Here is a 19,803-nt window from a genome sequence, read left to right as displayed (position 1 = left end):
CCCTCTGGCAGCCCGACCGCATCCCTCGGGCTGGGAGCGAGCGAGGCTACAGCGGCGGGAGGGGAAGGAGCGCGCCTTTTCGGCTCTGCCGTCCCCGGTCTCGAGCACGCCGGGGACCGGGACCCCCGGCTCTGGTGGGCGCCACGCGACACCCGGGCGCTTCCCGGGCCCAGCGGAACAAAAGACGGGCCGCGGCTGTTCCCGCCCGGAGTGGCACCGCTGAGCACCGGGCCCCGCCGGAGCGCTTCCCGGGGCACCGGAAGCCGCCTCAGCGAGGAGACTCGGGGCCGTGCCAGCTGGGGAGGCCGCGGGCCGGAGCCGGTGGGTACCGCCGCGGTCGGGGCCTAGCGGCGGGCAATAGCCCGTCCCCGGCCGGCTGCAGCGCCCCGCGCGTTCCCCGCTCGGCAGCGCGGCCCCTCCGTGCCTTTCGGGGTGGCCGCCTCGGCCCCGTGGCACCCGCATCCCCTCCGGACTTACGGCTTCTTCTCTCCCCTTTCCCTCCGGGCCGGGGCTTTGGGCGCTCGGAGCCGCCCCCCTTTCCCGGAGCAGCAGGACCGTGAACCGGGGAGTCAAGGCCACCGGCCGGCAGCTTGTCTTTGCCGGTTAGTTTTGTCCCCCCGGCAGGTTGCTTACCGGCAGCTTGGGGTGCGGTGAGGTTTCCGCTCCTTTATGGTTAAAGGTTGTTATTGCCGCACGTGAGGAACTGCTCGTTTATCAGCTGCGTGCAGCCATTTATCCCACGAAAAGGAGATGGGAAGGGAAGCCCCAAGAAAAGGACGATCAGGGAAGCCATCACCTGATACTCAGCTCTTTAACTTAGGAATTGCTCCTGTAACAGTCATTGCAACTTTAGAACTTCAGTTCATAGAGCTACCTGAAACAAAATATCCTGTGGTGGGTAAAGAAGGATCGAGTACATGTAATATTTACCTTTAAGTATACACCTGTAGGAGTCCTACATCTGATGAACGAGTCTAGACTGTGACTTAGCTTTGGACATAAAACAAACTCAGCAATTCATCAGTTTCAGACCTTCTCCTGAATTTTTCTGTTTTAGGGCCTTGATAAAACAAAGATGTTTTCTCACATACTACGACGTTGCTTCCACACACCTTTTAAAGTAAGTTTCTGAAGCCTTTTTTGCTGTCTGTTTTTCTTTAAAGTAGCAAAAGATGCGAGTGGAGTGTTGGGAAAAAAAAAAAAAAGAAAAGGTGACTTACAAGTTGGAGCAGCCACATGTTTATCACTCAGCTTTTCTGAGAAAATTCCTAGGTTCTACAGCAGCTTTTAGCCAAAGCTAAAATATTTCTTTTCTAAAAATCAAATTTTATTGTTTAAAGATCTTTTGTCCTCTCTCTTTTTGGTAGAGTAGTGAGGGGATAGTAGCTGGTTTCTGGGGTGACTTTGTCCTACTTCTGTAATCATTTTACATTCTGCTCTGAAAAGGACTTCTCTATCTTAACATAAAAATGCCTAAAGAGTGCACTTGTGGGTGGAAGGATAGGTGGATATACAAACCTTTTGTAGTGAGTAAGGTTTGCTTACTCACTATGAAGAGCCTAGTTGCTCTTTATCAGCTAGCTTGTGAAGGCTGTATCAGGTTAATGAGTTAAGTTAAAAACACCTGCAAACCGAGAGGAGGGGCAGCTGTGATGTGACCTGACTTGGAAAACTACTTGGCACAATATTTAATAGGTATTTAGGTAACTGTAGATCTGTAAACCTACATTGTAAGGTGTTCAGAACAAGTTTTATACTTGCAGCTCCAGAAGTTAACCGTTCCCAGACTACTACTATATGGAAGGAATAAGACAACTTGGTCTTCTCTCATCCTCCAGCTGCAGAGAAATGTGTGTCCTCTCTCAAGATCTCCAAGCCTCAACCCAGCATCAGTATATGCGACTAAGCTCCAGGCTTTTCATACCTCTCCCCCCTTCTTCAAGAAGAAAACCCCCAAAGAATCTGAGACCAAAGACTTGGGCGTCTTGCAACGAAGTATGAAATCACTGAAGGATTCTCCCAAGCCAGCCCTCTACTTGAGCCTCGCAGGGCTAATTCCATTTGTTTCTGTTCCGCTGTTAATGGTCATCCAAGGGACGTACTCCCCAGAGCTAGCATTTGCTCAGATTACATATGGTGCCGTAACAGTCTCTTTCCTAGGAGGGAAGAGGTGGGGGTTTGCTCTCCCGGAAAACAGCCCAGCCAAGCCAGACTGGCTGAACCTGGCTAACAGTACAGTTCCTCCTCTATTTGCCTGGCAAGCCTTACTTTTTAAAGATGCCACACGTGGTGCAATAATGCTAGTAATGGCTTTGGGGATAGCACTACATTATGACCTTTCCCTTCTTCCTACTTATCCTGGGTGGTTTAAAGTACTGAGGGTAGTGGGAACAGTGGTGATGGTATTATCACTGTTAGCTACTGCAGCATTGAAGACTATTTCAGAGGAGCAGCTAGGTAACAGAAGAAATAAATGGCAGAACACAAAACAATAAATCAATAGGAAAAAGTTATTTATCTGCCAATAAGATATTTGTATTGAGTTTCAGGGGAAGTAAAGACTTATTTATGCTTAGAAGTTGTAGGATGGCAGGGATCAAGAAGCTTATTCTCAAAGCGAACAACTTCGCTAGTTTAGGAGGGAAAGATTGTAAATAGCGGTGACTTCCAAGGCAGGCATGAGTCTGTCCTTATCTGTAGAACAAAGCATCACTTTTGAAGGAGATGTTACTGTCATATGAATTTAAAATGGAGATTCTAATGAGATGCCTATGAACTGCTCTATGCTGAATTATTAAAGTATCTGGTTTAACTATAACGTGTGATAACGTTCTGTGGTTGGGAGAACAACTGTGCAGTCATGAACAGTAACAAGGTGAAAGCAGTTCTTCTAGTTTAGCATTTAAAGAAGCAGCAGAGAATTATGCAAAAGTACATACATGTTCAATTCCTACGCTGTGGAACAAAACTCTTCTCTGTCTTACTTCAGCTGAGGTCCTGAAATGCTATGTGATCAAGTGCTAGTCGGGTAAGAAAGGATAGGCAAGGTTTGTTTGCTGTGGCAAGCCAAGGTCAGGACTCACCTAAAATATGTCAGCTAGCTGCTGTGATGGAGTGGGGAAAGCTAGAAGGGGAAGCTGTGCGTCTTTGATGAGGCCCCACAAGAGGCAGAAGGTTAACTTCCTACTTGGGCTTACTTAAATGAAAAAGGATACCTGGGCCATCTGTTCCTAGGTTTTGTTTGGACTTAGGGCTGCCTAGCTAAGGAAGCTGCATGCAACATAGCCATAAAGATCTGTCATACTCCTAAATTAAAGTACTATTAACTGATGATATGACACAAGGACTCAATTGCTGGGACTAAGGGATCAGATAATGAGATTGAAAGTAGTTTGTCTTTTCTTCCTCCTCAAAATTAATTTTATTTGAGCACCTGGAGCAGGTCCAAATGGATTTGTAGCCTGCAAGCCATCTATGATAGGCCAGTCATTGAAAATACTGCAGAAGCCTATGCTCTTTGTACTTAAGTCTTCCTAACATATAATTTAGGGGAAGAATATACAACCTAAGTCACATGGTTTTTCTTTTCTAGCCTCAGCTACCTCAAGAAACCTATGAAATTCTATGTGGGCATATTTACTGTAGGCTTTTTACCTTAAGTATTCTTTAAGTACAGTATAAGATGCAAGAAGAAAGCTGAAAAGTGACATCCGCACAGTCTTGGGACCAATTTATATAATCCTGATAGTTCTGTTAAAGCACTATTCTTCACTGTTGTTCTATACAGAATAAAGTGCATGCTGTCACTTAAAATTTGTTATCTGTTCATTCTGCAAAGAACAGACATTTAAGAAGCCTGCCTATCCTGAAGATGGAGTCATGTTACATGGTATTGCTGAAACAGCAGCTATGTACATGGGTCTGTAACTTTTGTAACCTGTTAACCTTTACACATTAACAGCATCATGCCTCTGAAACAGCAGTATACTGCAGTGCTCTCTGAATATAAAGGAAGTAAAATTGAGTTTATGAATGAAAACAGTTCTTTTATTCTCTCTTACTTAGACATGGTGCTTTTTAAGGTGGGTCCAGAGAAGAGTACTGCCTTTCCCTGAGTCAAGCCAAAGAGGTGCTGAGTATCAGAGACCATAATCAACTGACTTCAAAGTTTCATTCAAACATGATAGAATCAGCTACAAAAACTGGAGAAGGTAACTTCATATAACAGCAGACTCCCTCAAGCTCCACTAAACCAGAAAGTTTATGTGTAGGGATCAGAAGTGAATGTGTAGTTCCCAAACTAATAAAATAGAGCTAACGTAATGTTTCTCAAATGGTGCACAAGGGATCCTGCAATGTAAAGAAGAAAGCCTAAGAAATACCTATCATTTGATCCCTGAGAGGGCTGCACAGAGCTGGCAATGCAGCCAGACTTCCAAGAAGTCTGAGTGATTTTACACTGAGAAGAGAAATGCATGACTATTTTACCAGATAAATGTGTTACTTGCACCTTTCAAATAGTCAACATTTATAACCAATCTTCTCCTAGTGTCCTACTGGGAAATTGGATTTCCAGTTAAGAAAAAAAAAAAAAAAAGACCTATTATATGAAAGTGTCAGTAATACAACTCATTGTGATAGGAAAGCACCCTATTCAAGAGCATTCCACAGTCAGTTCTGAAAATGCATTTTATTATGAAAAACTGTTTAAAACAAACTTGAACTTGGGGGGAGAAAAAAAAAAGACAGAATAAACATTAGTTCACACATATAAGAAATCCTTTTGAAGTAAAAGCACACAAAAGATCATAGAACAATCAGAGAAACGAATGCTCCATCATCTAGCATGTTTTAGCCTCGCAATCTCCCAACACTATGTTAGAATGTAAGACCAAGATTCTTAAGGTACCTGCAACACTCACCTTGGACAATTTTATTCATGTATTAATTTGTTAATTTTACACAGGGGATATTGACCTAGACAGCATGAATGCTCCTTTGTCTACACAGTGCAGGCTTCCTGTTTTGTGACATTCCAGTTCTGGTTTTGTGTTCTAGAATAACACTGTCTATCAAAGTTCAAGCGGCCTTATTTCAGACTCCATCCAAATCATCCACAGCTGTGCAGAAAATGCAATCATACTGTGCAAAAAGCAACTTCAAGTATGTTAATTTAATGAATCTAGAAGTAACTCCAAACTCCTAGTAGTATTGTTCTACTAAATGTATCCAAGCTAAATACAAACTCCTTAAGACAAAACACAGTAATAACCTCACTTTAATGCTGAATGCAGCAAATTCTATCACAAAACACTCTGTCCACTCAAATTTGGAAGAGGCAGGATACGAGACGTAGCAAGGATGAACATGTGTACCTTGTAGAATAGCATGTATTCTAATGCCAAGTCTCAGCATGTGTCACAGGGTAAAACACACTTAAATAAGGAAAAGTTAAAAAAAAAAGGGGCAAAAGGCTTTCCCTGTATTTTTTTTTTCATACTAAGAGCAGTCCTAAACAGAACAGCTAATCTAATGAATAGCATTCCATTTAAAGTTCATCAGAGCTTACACAAAAAGAAGCTCTACTGTCATCACTGATATCACTGAGAAGAAAAGCCTGTGCTGAAGTGGAATGACATTATTAGAACTGCGAGAACAACCTTCCAGAACAGGAAATTCTCAGCCACTCACTATCCAGGTTAGTGGAGTGACCAGAAAGTAAATATCCAATTCATATTTAATGCCCATCACATCCAGCAGCAGTAAAGAGGCTCAAATGCATCAAGGTCATAAGTAGAGGTACCAAGTCTTCCCCATCTGTTATCTTCTCTTCCTTTTTCTCCAGAAAAGGACAACTAATGCTAACCAAGTAACCCATCTGCTCTTATCTACAGGTAACTCCTAGCTGTCTATAGTAACCTCCTTCCAGATTGTAAGGCCAGCCAAAGATGCTAGCTTTGGTGCACCTTAGAGAGTTAACAACCTGATTAATGTCTCTAATGTGCTGGAATGATTTCTACAGATTTTTACAGGGCAAACTCGCCATTTATTTCAGTGAGCTTAATCCCATCATAAGGGGCATTCCTACTCTTAACAGAATACTTCCCAAGACAGATGTTGGATAAGCCAATTTGAAGGGCAAGAGTTTTAATATTCCCTTTTGCTCAGGAAAAGCCCTCTGATCTAATTCTCCACTGTCTCTACTGAAGCTCCTGTGTTAGAAGAGGTTTCTGGCCAATGAAACCGGAAATCTGAGGAGACGGATTTACTCATTCCTTGAATGAGTTTTCTTCTTTGGGTTTTACAGCACAGCCACACCTCCTTCGCAGCGGCTGGTGATCATGTTGGCAATTTCAGTCCAACTGTCCATATGAGGGTTATAAACTTCAACAGAGTCAGAGGTTACTGGAGCAGCAAAATCATGACTAGGAGCTCGGCCTCCCGAGGCATAAAGAAATCCATTCACAGCCACAACACAGACACCAGCTCTTGGTATCTTCATTGATGCAACTTCAACCCACTTTTCCTAATGAGAAGGTGAAAGAGTCAACAAGTAGTTTTAGCATAAGCCCAGATTCTGATAAAAGTAACTTTTAAAGCTTAAAGACTGAAACATATACAAAAACCACTATGTATACCCCTCACAGGCTCCAATATGGTATGTGTATGGTATCAAGAGGATTATCAAGACTGTAATGACAGCACTTTCACAAGTGGTTGAAATCACGCTAGTCACTGAAGAACAGATCACATAGGGTCTGTACACAACAACTCTCCCTTTCTTTAGTCACTGCAAGATGCAGTCTGTCTCCAAAATAGAGAATGGTATGCAGTTTTAGGTGGGAAATAAGGAAAACTAGATTCAGTTCCAAAAGCAAAACAGAATGGCACACTGGATTATGCTCTGCTTTTAACAGTAGCTACTGTTCCAAAGAGCATCACAGAAACATAAGCAATAATAGTCAGGAATAATTTCTTATTTTATTCAAAAGCTTAAGTGTTCAAAGTGATTTTTCTAGCTGTGCTGAAACACTACTACATTTTGATGAAGAAGAAAGATCCTCAACTTTCGCAACAAAGGGCAACTCTTACTTTTTCAGGGATTTTTTCAGGGATCTCTCTTGTCAGATTATTGACCATTCTATTGCAGAGGGGGAATCTATCCCCCCATCTTAACCCTAACCAATCTACAGTAGATCTATGCATCATCAGTATTGGTTAGCTTTCAGTTTCCCAAAAGCATGCGTACAATCTTCATAAACACTCCACTAAATCAGATAGCAAGATTCTAGAGACTGGTCAGGACAGAGGAACCCTGAGGTCACTGAAACTTTGTTTCACTTGGTTTACCAGCCAGTAGTGAAAAGAAAATAGAATTTCCAGCTTTTTAAAGAAAGGAAGCAAGCTACCTGTATAGCATCTTACACAAAGTTGACACAGTCTACATTTATGAAAGAAAGGGACTGTACCATACCTCTTCAAAGGAGTATCTTTCTACAGTAGCAAGTGCATCCTGAGATTCATTCCAGCCTCCCACAGCATAGATACAATCATTGAGAGCAGCTACACCAAGATACGCTCTTCGGGTGCCCATTGGAGCGAGCTCAGACCAACGTTTAGATATTGGGTCGTAGACTTCAACAGAACACAGCTCTACTCCTTCATTGCTGATACCACCAACAACATAAATCAAACCTGTAGAAACATAGTTTTTCCTCTATTAGGTTTCATAATAGAAAGGTTTGAAAGAGAGAAAATGTTTGCCACGATACAAGTTTCAGCCTGACATTAAGATGGTTTAAGAATGCCAGATAAAAGTCCTCCATTTGCCTAGTAGTAACATACATAAAGCTTTCAAATTAGTAACTTGTGGTTCAAGCACTAGAAACTCTGTTGAAATCACTAAATAAGCAAGTGCAGGGGAGAAAATTCAGAAGGCTACAACTGCTGACAAGGCCTGGATCAAATCCTTAATAAGCACATTCATAGATCAAGTCTTTAGACGTGTCTGTCTTCAAATAACCTGTGGCAACTCTTCAGATTGTCACAAAGACACACACAAACCCAAATATGGGAGGTAAATAAAAGCAGTATCAGGAAGGACAACAAACTGTTAAAGACTAGCTGGATAACCACACTGGCAGCCATGTAAAAACTGTTTTCATGAGATAAAAGGCAGAAGACAGAGAATTTTATAGTCTTTTGAGTTCTGTAGAATTAAAGATATGGTACTAGAAGGACAAATAAGTGAGGCACAAGCTTGTGCAACTGACAGCATGGTACAAGACAAAGCTAAAAATTCATGACTGAAACATAAAGCTTCACAATCCAATGGCTCTTGGAACTGTTTATGGATACAAACTTAACAATATTCACCTTGCATTTCACAACACCCAAAGCAGTAACGGGGCACAGCCATGCTTCCCACCACATCCCAACTATTTTCTTCAGGATCAAATCTTTCAATTGTGTTGCCAATCTCTGCTCCAACCCAGCCTCCTGCAAATAATGGCAAACAATTTAATGGCATGAAGCTGACCTGTGGTGCACTGTTCCAGGACAAATTCCGACACCAGCACGCAATCTACAATGCAAATAAGTTATAACTGAACAATAACTAATCCACAAGATTTGGTATACCAATGCTCATATACACAGCTGTTTTTCAGAACTGAAGTTTGCAAATTTGCAACACCAAGATGTAATATTTAAGATGAAATAAATTTACAAGTTCCATGAATTAACACCTTTAAAATTAACTTCACCTAGGAAAAAACCTGAAACTTACCCAAAGCATAGATAGCGCCATAGCACGTGCACACTCCCAGTCCACAACGGGGATGGTTCATGGAAGCCACAGTGGTCCACTGCTTAGTAACAGGATCATAACATTCAGTACAGTCAAAAATCATTGAGTCCTTCTCACCTGCATAATAAGAGCAAGAACAGAGACAGGGGAAACGCAATGTTTTGCACTGCAGATACAGAAGCATTCTTCAACTCCTTCCAGGACAGACAACATTTGTATATAAGATCTTTCTTTCAGCTACCCAAATGGCCAAAATAGCAAAAGCTTCATTTATACCTAGAACTGAATCATCACTAGGAACAGCTTTCATCAACAGTTCCCCGAAACATTACTGAACAACCAGTGCTACACGCTTTTTACTCTGCAGCACAACTGACAGGGTTTTCAAGACCAAAGAATGTGTTCTGCAGTGACAAAAACAGTATACATATGCATTTTTTAACGATGGGCTGGTAGAGCTACTCATCACATCCTTGTACAAACACACATAACAAGCCTTTCCAGGTAGGCAGACCACAAGTGGTCTGTCCCGTATTACCGCTTTTTATGCTGTGGGCTTCTGCTAGACTACAAGTGAGAAAATAAATGCTATTAGTTGTGATACACAAAGTCCCCAGAATATCCAACATCTCTTAGTGTATCTGCACATGTCCACATGCTTATCTGTGAATTGCTATACCATGAAGGAAGAGCAACTTAGTAAAAAATGACTAATATAGGAGCCTAAACAGGCATTCACAGAACAGTGATGGTAGAGCACCAAGCAACCCTAATTCAACTGTTATTATATCTAAAAGTTGTACTGTCTACTGCTGGATTCCTCAGAAACACTTGCAGGAAGAAAAATTTACAGAATCTCCATTCCTAAGTATCCATGTAACAAAGAAAGCATGTTTCAGCAGTTACCTCCAATGGCATAGACCATTCCTCCCACCACAGCCACACCCAGCCCACTCCGAGCCTGGTGGAGAGAGGACACTGTGGTCCAGTAGTGGCTGAAGGTGTCAAATCGCTCCACGCAGCTGAGGGCTCTGCTGTCACTCCAGCGTCCTCCTTGCAGTCGGGTGTACCCACCTAGAAAGTAAGCGGAAAGATCATGGCTGGGTAAGAGCTTTCTGCTCATCCCTATACTCCTGCATCCAAATAATCAAAAAAATTACAGGAACAGCCATTAGCCACTTTTAGTAGGAATTGGACTTTTCCAGGTAGCATTCTTTCTCCAGGACACAAGGAAGAATGGTCACCTTGAAGGTCACATAACTTGTGCCTGAGCTGACCACTTCACCACAACACTACAAATATTACCATTCGTGTTCTTAGTAAAACACAGACCAACCAATAGCCTTTGCTATCTTAAGTCAGTGTTACTTCCCACAGGGTGAAACAAGAGCATTCCCTTCCAATAGAAAGCTGCAGCTTTGCTGAAAACTTGCAATTTCAAGTATCCCATCACATGAACCAAAATATCGTGGACAGAGAAAACTTCAGCCTTCAGAAGAACAAGGAGTGTAGTGAATTTGTATACACCGTTCCAGCAGTGAACCACGGGCAAATCCTCTGCTGATTTGCAGCTTTCCACCCAAGGCAAATAATTTCTAAAAGGCAAATCTAGGCTTTGAATGCCATGTCATAATGACAAGAAATGTGAATGCTGCCCCTCTGTGCAATTCTAAGCAGAAAGCAGCTAATGTGGTAACTCAGCCAAATGAAACATTTTTCTGTTTTTATATCTTTTGGTTAAAAAATAAAATCCAGTATCTCCTTCAGTACCGTAATATGAGATGCTACTTCATAATTTGTTTTACAAGGTTCAAACAGCCACGTTCTAACCTACTGCATAAAGGTACTTCCTGGCTTTCCTCCGGGGACGACCTTTAGAAGCTTGCAGAAAACTGCTGACCTTGTTCTCTTTGGGAGATTTACAGACTTCACAATATTCTTTCAACAGAGTTTGCAGGGCCACCCGAAGGCTGAAATCTCGAATACCTTGAGGAAATAAGCAGAATAAAAAAGGCACAGTGAAAAGTTACAGACGATAAGTAACTCAGTTGTAGAAAAGTTACTAGCTTCTCCTGAAATAGCAGACAAATCAAGACTGCCTACTTTTACAAGACTTCTTCAAGAGCACGTTTTTAAAGTAAGCTGCGCTTATTTGTTAAAAAAGTAGAACTTGTTTGCTATAGAGTAAATCTTTTCACTCATCATGCTCTTCATCTAAAAAAATCCATCAAAATCCCGTAACTCTGCACAACACATGGTTTGCTCAAATACAAGCATCTGATATTCCTTCTTTCGCTTACTTTCTATGTATTTTAATAGCCTTTGTGCTGGTAGCAGAGGGAATCGCACAGGCTCCAGCACTTCTACGACGTATTTCTTTCTTTTCCCCACATCCTTCAAAATCCATTGCATTGCCGCTATGAAAACCTGGTACTCGTCCTCGATGCTGAGGTCCTCGCTTCGCAAGATCTTAATCAGCTGCTCTTTTGTCAGCGCCAGGAACTCCTCCCCGCTCTGCACCTCCAGGAAGTGCGCGTGGATGTAGCTCTCGGTGAACTCCATCAAGTCGTGACAGGCGATCTGCTCGGAGAACTGGAAAAGGCCGATGCAGTTCAGCGGGTCGATCTGCCCCTTCAGGAACTCGCAGCAGAGCTCCACCACCTCGGTGAGCTGCAGCATGTCGGCGGCGACGATCAGCTCCTGAACGTTGTGCTCCCCGATGCTCACCACCCCTGCGGGCAGGCACACGACAGCGGGGCCGTCGGGCAACCGCCACCCCGGCCGGCCGCCGGGCAACCGTCCCCGCCGCCCCCCCGCCTCAGCCGCTACCTGTGTAGATGAAGTCGAGGAGCGTGTGGAAGGTGCCCGCCTCGACGCCCGCGATCCGCACCACATCCCGGCCGGACTCCCTCATGCCACCCGCGAAGAGCGCCGCGAAGTAGGGGCTGCTGGCCGCCAGCACCAGGCGGTGCACGGCGAACGCCTCCGGGCCCACCTCCAGCCGCACGTCGCAGAAGCTCTGCCCGACCCGCAGCCGGTTGATCTGGGCCAGGAGGAGGCGGGCGTGCCGGTCGGAGAAGGAGCTCCCGGCGCCCTTCGCCGCCGCGGCGCACGCCATAGCGCTCCCTGAGGTGGCAGCACCTCCTCCCCTCCCTCGTCCCCCGCCGCGCCGAGGGGCAGCGCTGGCGCATGCGCACCGGCGCCCGCGGCGCCACGCTCGGCTCGCCCGTGGCGCATGCGCGGGGCGGCGAGGGGTTGGGGAGTGTGTGGTGTGCGGGCAGTTGGCGGGCCGGCGCGATCCCCCCCCGCTGAGGCGAGTGTGACTGACGACGGCGGATTTCGTAAAAGAGGGGCTGCTGAGGGGTTCTGTGTGCTGAGCACCCTTCTCCCTCAGTGGGCGTAGGAGGCGGATCTGCCCTGGTTGTGGTACGTCTGTCTGATCTTTTGTCTACGTGCCCGCCTGGTCACTTGGCCCTTGTGGAACCTGTTCACCCCCACAGGCACCTCTGGCCACCGCACCGTGGGCTCGCTGCCTGCTCTGTGAGGAGCTTTCTTGTCTGTGGTTGAAGCTGGTCCTCTGATAGGTTTGCTCACTGTGCCTGGTGCTGAGGTAACAGGTGAATGGCGGATATGCCATCACTGCCTTCACAATCTCTGTCCCTCTGTCGTGTTCCCCTCAGGCGTGCTTTATGCAGACTGGATTCCTAGCCACCTTAATCTATGCTTGGGAGAGAGAAACATGGCAGTGTTGGGGAGAAACCACAGCTACCATCTGCCTTGGGGGAACCCCAGGGATGGGAGGCAGGGGCAACTGCCTGTTGTTAGCCCAGGACTGTGGCATCAGAGCCAGCACTGACTGGAGGCAGAGCCAGCCCGCTCACCCCCTTTCTCTATAGTGTCATGCCATGTTTGGGCCTTCTTCATTCTAGCACGGATGTTTCATCACAGTGTCCTGTAGCAGTGCCATGTGAGCCACTGATCCTCAGGCAGAGCATGCTTCTGTCTTAGTCTGTATAATTCACTGAGTCACTGCATGCCTGAGCACTGACCAAGGGATGAGCATGACATACTGAGTTACACGCACACGGTCACTGGGTCCGGCAGAGCTGGCACTGATTCTGAGAGGAAAACATCCCTCCTGAGTTTTCCACAACTGTTCCAGCAACGTGACATGCAGCCAAAGCAAAAAGCAATCAGAGAGCCTCTTGGAACGCTTCCATATCTATTTACTGTGAGACTGGGAAAGAAAAACATGTCTGCTTACAGTTACAATGGTCATGGCCCCTCAGGCTTTTCTCATGATTCTGCGTTTCATTGTAATAACTTTTAAACGTGCTTCTGGAAGGAATCTGAATCATGATACTCTCTGGGGACTGTTGGTTTCTCCGTTCATCAGCACTACATTCTTGACAGTAGAGTGGTAAAATTACCTTTCAAGCTGGTCTTAAAAAAATATCCATAAAAAATATAGATCCAGATAGAAAAAGAAGGTTTCTGCAAGCACACACAGTTGGATGCATGCTGATACAACTCAGTATAAATTTTAAGCTAGGCTAATAAGTGCGTTGAGATTTTTCTTTCATTGATGAATCAGTAAAAGAAACCAGACCCCTCTCGCACTGACATTTTATTCATCGGAAGTGGCCTGTGAGTAAAAGGCTTAGAATTCTCCTAAATGCCAGTGGCTCAGTCGCTGGCTGATGTCAGCTGTTAGACACTTGGCCAGTACTAGGATTTCACACCATAGCGCCAAATTTACAGACACAAAACAGCGTTGCTGAGACTGCTAATTTTGCCCTGAAGGCCTGTCCTGTACTGTATTAATGTGGTTGAATGGTTCTGCCTCCAGAAGAGGGCACTGCTTCAGCATGTTCCTCCTGTGACCACACAGAAGCTTTACAAGATGGAGCTAACGCTCTCTAAATACTATTGTGCATCTCCCAAAACAAGCTGAAGATTTTCAGGAACAGGCCTGAAAGTACATTTGACAGTGTGAAATTGCACTGTATAATGAGGAGCCTTTTGATTAACTAACACCAAGAATGACAGTCGTTGCAGTGAAGGAATTAAAAATGTCTTCAATTTTAATTTAATAGGCTCCTAACATGATATTTGCCAATAAGCCAGCTGAATGCTGACTGACATGTAGGATAGGCGACAAAAAAGGCATACCCTGTGCTCCTCAATGTGTCCCACTGCTCACACCTGCACAGAAGTGTTGTCACATGACCAAAACTCCTCAGGAAGAAGAATCTCACAAACAAGCTATCCAGGCTTTCTCTTGAAAACCCCCTTGGGCTGTGCCAGAGAGCCATGAAGCATTGCAGTCCTCCCTGCGTTATGCCACAGAGGCCCATGGCTGCTCAGATTTCCCTGGCTGAAGGCTTCTCAGGAAAACCTTTCCAGATGCCTTGGAAGATGTCCTACTCAGCCGAGTAAGGTGTCCGTGCTCCCTAACTCAAATCCTGCAGATGGTGCTGTTACTACAGGATGATACATTTGAATACGCAACAAAAATGGGTGGCTAAAGTGGTGCATGTGTCGGTGTTGTAGTTCTCCTCTGTTACAGCAAGATCTTTGCTAGACCTAAGTCTTATTTTCTCCCCCCCCCCCCCCCCCCGCCCCTCCCCGAACTCCATAAAGATGGAGGGCTTTTAGTCTCAGAAAAACTATAAGAAAAATAATTGATTTGAAAGTGCAGTTTTGCCTGTCTGCCTCTAGTCAGAAGCCCGTCCATTATACCTATAGCTTTGGGGACCATTTCGACTTGGTATTCAAGCAGTATCTTTACCATACTGGCTGCTAAAATTCTCTCTTGCAGAGGAGACATGAAACTCAGGCTTTGACTATTTGTAGGTATGACAAACCCCATGGGATGTTTTATGATAGGGGGCCACTTTCCATGAAAGTCAACTAGAATGTGCCAGGTCAAATTCCTCCCCCGGTTTCAACAGGTATGAAATCTTCACTTCCTGTTCCAAACTGCAGTGCATCTCTGCACTTTGTCCTCCGTGCTAAGGCATCTGCTATAATCTTTCAGTGGTACAGGCAGTTGCTCTTTTAATTACTAATTACCCACTGTAGTTACTATTTGTATTTTAATCCACTTGACCTATCAGAGGAGAGGTGCTGCACAGCCTCACCAAAATGGAAAGGAGCTTACTTTGTGTTTTGGTGTCCAGGTCACAAAACTTTCATAGGATACAACCATTTCTGCTCCACTTCCCTAAGTTTCATAAGGACTTGAACTCAAACTTCTCCCAGAGAAGCCAAAATTGCAGAAGTACAGAGCCACCAAGAGTTTATGAAGACTACAAATATCTGTAGTGCACTAAGCTACATCTCTTGCACTTCCAAGACCTCTTCTCTCTGTTAAGGGTTACGTTTGCCCAGGTTTCCCAGTAACTCAGGATGCCATTGCATGCCCAAGGCAATGGTGCAGATCAGCAGTCTCTGTTGATGCACAGTTTAGTGGAGTGGTGTGTTACATGCTGCATGATAAATTTGCAGTCCCCGGTAGGGGTAAGATGAGAAAGGCTGCTGGAGTTCACACTCACGCAAAATGGAGGAGAGAAGAGGCTCCCTGGGTATTTTCAAGGTATTTCTCAAAGACAATGGTGGTTAACCTATCACCACCCCAATGGGACTGGTTATCATGGTGTCTACTCAGTCAAAAGCCCCTAGTGAGCTACAGGCACTAGATCCTAACTAGATACCTGCATAAACCTGTTGTCACCTTATGTTTTTATGTGATACATAAGCTTTAGTGGATGAAGAAGCTTCTCTTCAGGGTCTGAATGTTTCCCATCTCAGTGGGTAAAGTCATTGTACTTCACAGTGAGATAACATATTTTCCAGACTTAAGCGAGGCATGAGAACACTCTCTCTTGGCAGGCTTGGGCCAGGCCCAAGAGCTGTTACCTTTGTTCCTGTGAGGGTTAATGAAGCTTGATGATTACGTGTGTATATGTGTATGGTAGAGGTCTGACCTGGAATTGACCCAAAGAAGGAGAGCAAGAGGGGTCCCCAAAGCTAGTCTTTCTGCACAGGCAGCCCCAGAATATAGGGTGTGTGTGAAAACTTAGAAGTTTTCACACTACCAGCAAGGTGATGATGGCTCTGTCCATTTCCTAGCTGAACCGTTAATGGCTAGGGAAACTGTAAAGCTCATTTAAGTGCCATGCTGAATGATTCTTCTCTTCTCTTCTCTCTTTGTCTTTAGAAGCCTTTGTGAACTTTTTTGTCTGTTTTGGAATTTGTAATTAGTATTTTTATTACTTTCATGGTAATATGGCTTCAGGTAAAGGTGACATTAAGGTAACTGCCTGATATCAGAGTTGTCGGTCCAGACAGGTTTAGCATTCTTGAACAGGGTATTGAGAAACTCTCCCAAGTATCCACATAGCACCACAGGTACTGAGAAGCAGGCTGTGCTAGAGTCCAACTGAGTGGGGTGATGTGCTCTAATGACCAGCCACACCCCGGGGAGCCATTTGGCAGCCGGAAAAAGTGGGGAGCATGTCTGAACTGCAAGAGCCACCAGAGGGAATGTGACATTCCCGGTGAGCCATGCAGAGATAATGGCTTGTGATTTCAGGAGCACTGGCAGTATTTCACTGCTGTGTGCTCCAGGCTTCACCTTCGTGTTGGTTAGAAAGGTGATTGGTGTATGATAAAAAGTAATAAAAAAAAGGAAAAAATTTTTTTAAGTGTTAAAGTATGCCCTAGCAATGAAGGACTGTGCCATCTGACCCACTTGTGTGGAGAGGTTTGTGTTCTGGGTGCACTTACCTAGCAGGAAGTTTGGAGGAATTCCTGTGAAACTGGGAATGTTGTGCAACATGCGTGGCTACAGTTCCCCACAAGTTAGAAGATTCTTGTGTTTAAGCCATAAGTCTGGAGCAATTCCAGGCAATTTGATTTAAAGTAAACATCCTGGATGCAGTGTGTCAGATACTAGCACAATATTGTTTTAGTCTTTCTCATTTCTCCTGTGGGAATAATCATTCCATGAAGAAGGAAAGTGATCTAATGAGAGAATTAACTCAAGAGCTTGAACATTGAATTAATCACAGCTGTCTGCGAGGGGAACCAAGGCAAACTCCACAGAGAGCTCACTGCATTTCCAAGGAAGGAGGCCGAAATAATACTAAGACTCGGATAGCAGTTGGTGATCAAAACAGACGCAGGAGAGATATGCTTTTAGTAGCCAAAGGGAAGCAAAATGGTGCAGCAGAGTTTCCCCCTCATTTCTCTGAGAATTAAATCTCAGTAGTAAGGGATCGCTGCAACTTCTTCTTGGAGATGTTGAAAGCTGCCAGATTGTTGGGGTCCGATCCTAACTGTGTCCTCATACTTATCTGAAGTAGAAGACTGATTTCACAGCTTGGCTCTTTTTTCACTGTTGTCTAGAGTTGTCCTGCAGCTTCACACTGAATTAGACCTGCTTGCTAAGGTGACTTTATCAAAGGTGGAGGTCTTTTTTTTTGCCAAAAGGAAAAAATGAGTTGTGCTTGAGAATTATGAGTCTTCAGACACATGGGACTTTAGTCTTGCCATTAGTAAAGTTTGGCAATGTTTCAAACTGTAATCCAAATCCTAATGCTTTTTGGACTCTTTACTTAACTCTTCTTGTCTAAATCACCGTGTTCCCTTGGATAATAAAGCAGAGCAAACACACAACAGACCCATGAGCTGTCTAGAGCATGTGGCATTTTTTTAAATAACTCCAAGTTATGCAAACTTTTTGAACAGAAAAAAAAGGAAGGAAAATAACCAGAAAATGTGCATAAATTCAACTAATTTTATTCCCTTTATATAGTCATTAGATATATACCAGGAGCATGTTTGCTGTCCTAGAAGATATTGTACTTAGGTTGACAGAACTTGTGAGCTGATTTCATTGAGAAGATGAATAGAGTTAAACTCTGCCTGATACCCACCACATTCCACAGCCTGTGTGTGCGGTGGGGTCATTCCAGAAGCAGGGCCTCCGTGGAATGTAAGATACGTCACAAACTCTGAGTAACTGTTAGTAGGACGTCTGCAGGTCCTGCATCTGCTTGCTTTGTGAGTCAGGACTTCCAGGGCTCCACATGCACTGAAGCCTTAAAAGAGTAAAACTTCCACAGTGTAACATTTCAACTGTAAATGGCGTAGGTTGCTAATATGCATTCCAGCTCCTTGGCTGCTTTGCTGTTCCCTTGCTGTGTGTTTCCCTGGATGAATTTTTTCCTTGATTTACCTTTCCTCAGTGCAAGCATTTTTCATCTCCCTTTTCAGAATTTCACCTTTGGAAGCTTGGACTAGTTCTCTGGTTAGAAAGATAGTTTTTATTCTAATCTTGTCCTTCAGAGTGCTTGCAAAAACTCTAATTCATTGTCTGAGTAAACAGAAGTGTTGAGTAGAATCAGAACAGACCCTTTGGGATTCCTAATAGAAGACCTGTCTGCGTTTAATGACAACATACTCATAGTAATATTTTAATATATTTTTTAACCAGTTGTGCACCTGTGTTATGGTGATTTCGTTTGCACTTTGGTTTTCTGTTTGCTTATCAGAATATTACATCAAATGTTATCAAAACCCTTAAAAAGCCATATCTCATCTACAGCTTTCCCTTCTTCTGCAGGCTGGTTGTCTCAGCAAGGGAAATTAGCCTGTTTTGACATTATTTGTCTTAAATAATCTACCAATTACTATTTTTATAATTTCATTATCCTTCAAGGTACATGGAAATGCATTGTTTAATAACTTGTTCTATTTTTTGGATGCTTAGGTTTTTGCAATATTTTATTTCATAGAATGTCTTCTATAATTTTTGCATAATAACTTTTGTCCAAGGATCACCTTACAAAGTGCAACTCCATTTGCAGTGTGAAATACAGCTCTGAAACAGAACTTGTCTGTGCTAGTCCTAGCTCTGCAATACTTGCAATGATCAGATAAGTCTCTTACTGACTCTCTCCCACTGACTCAGTTTGCTTCTCATTACTTATTTTCCTCTCAGGTATATTTGAGCATTAATGAATATTTATAAAATGCTCTCAGTGAAACCTGCACATGAAAAATGCAACAGAAGTTGAAAATGTCATAATTACTGATGCTTATTATTTTTTAAAAAGGAAGCTATATTGCAATCAATATCCATGGAGAATTATGAACTATAAAAATAGAGTGAGGACTCTAAAGGTACTACAGGAAATTGTGGCTGGCACAACTAAACTGAAGGTGAAAACAACTGAGTAACCTGATGAAGAAAGCCTTGCAATGGCACTAGATACAGTGAGCAAGTTTTGTTAATAATGCTTAGTATCAAAGTATATGCAGGATGAAATATTTGTATTACAGAAGGATGATGAAATCCTTTTCAGTCTGCAAGTAATTAAAGATGAGGTTCCTCATCATAAGTAACATTAATAATTTTAAAGCAGCAGGCTCATATACTAAACCTATACTTAAGAGCTCTAACAGAACTGTCAAGAGAGATCTCATTTGTAATAACTCCTGGCATTCCAGTGAAATTTCAGAAGACTCATAGTCTTCTGGGTGCCAATGTTTAAGGAAAGAAAATTAAATAAACAGAACAAGCAGGATGACCCAGCTAGCTGTGTTATGGTTAACGTGACACCACTCCCAAGTAGCACAGTACAAAAGCTGATACATAGCCAGGTTGTAAATAAATCAATAATTGGCAGCAATTGTTATTGTATCAACATTGTCATGTTGATAAATCAAATTTAATTTATTGATAAAGGTTGTTAAGTCTGTTTCTTACAGATTAATGTAGGAACATATTTCACAAAGCATTTGGTCTACCATTGTGACAGTTTGATAAAGATCTTAGTCGAGTCTAGTGCCACTAAATACAGAGACATTTCAGTTGTCTGGGCCAACATGGGTCCAGAAGCAGGGCATGTGTTTTTGAGCTGTGATGCATACCAGGCACTTACCAAATCGAGTCAGCATTAGCTGGGGATGTCTGCAGTCATCAG

The 19,803-nt window shown here is 43.5% G+C and overlaps 2 protein-coding genes across 4 annotated transcripts; one reads left to right on the top strand and one right to left on the bottom strand.

Annotated features, from left to right (window-relative positions):
* Positions 1 to 62: 62 nt before the first annotated feature.
* TMEM69 (transmembrane protein 69) lies at positions 63 to 2,818 on the top strand. Of its 3 annotated transcripts, none has more exons than XM_049807825.1 (3): positions 63 to 321; positions 1,058 to 1,120; positions 1,764 to 2,818. In XM_049807825.1, the coding sequence occupies exons 2-3, from the start codon at positions 1,076 to 1,078 to the stop codon at positions 2,493 to 2,495; spliced, it is 777 nt and encodes a 258-aa protein (XP_049663782.1). In that variant the 5' UTR covers positions 63 to 321; positions 1,058 to 1,075; the 3' UTR covers positions 2,496 to 2,818. The 3 variants fall into 3 exon arrangements, with proteins under 3 accessions (XP_049663782.1, XP_049663785.1, XP_049663784.1); XM_049807828.1 differs by lacking the exon at positions 63 to 321 and adding an exon at positions 328 to 602 and having other exon boundaries at positions 1,839 to 2,818; XM_049807827.1 differs by lacking the exon at positions 63 to 321 and adding an exon at positions 328 to 602.
* Positions 2,819 to 5,260: 2,442 nt separating this feature from the next.
* Positions 5,261 to 11,988, bottom strand: IPP (intracisternal A particle-promoted polypeptide). Its single transcript, XM_049807812.1, has 8 exons — positions 11,639 to 11,988; positions 11,110 to 11,541; positions 10,640 to 10,795; positions 9,716 to 9,883; positions 8,789 to 8,926; positions 8,377 to 8,499; positions 7,475 to 7,695; positions 5,261 to 6,526 (listed from the first exon to the last, which is right to left on the bottom strand). The coding sequence occupies exons 1-8, from the start codon at positions 11,925 to 11,927 to the stop codon at positions 6,302 to 6,304; spliced, it is 1,752 nt and encodes a 583-aa protein (XP_049663769.1). The 5' UTR covers positions 11,928 to 11,988; the 3' UTR covers positions 5,261 to 6,301.
* Between the last annotated feature and the right edge of the window lie 7,815 nt (positions 11,989 to 19,803).

This window comes from Accipiter gentilis, chromosome 8 (assembly GCF_929443795.1).
Source record: "Accipiter gentilis chromosome 8, bAccGen1.1, whole genome shotgun sequence".
NCBI lineage: Eukaryota > Metazoa > Chordata > Aves > Accipitriformes > Accipitridae > Astur > Astur gentilis.
The sequence above is the reverse complement of the archived record's forward strand: the minus strand, read 5'-3'. Positions and strand labels throughout refer to the sequence as shown.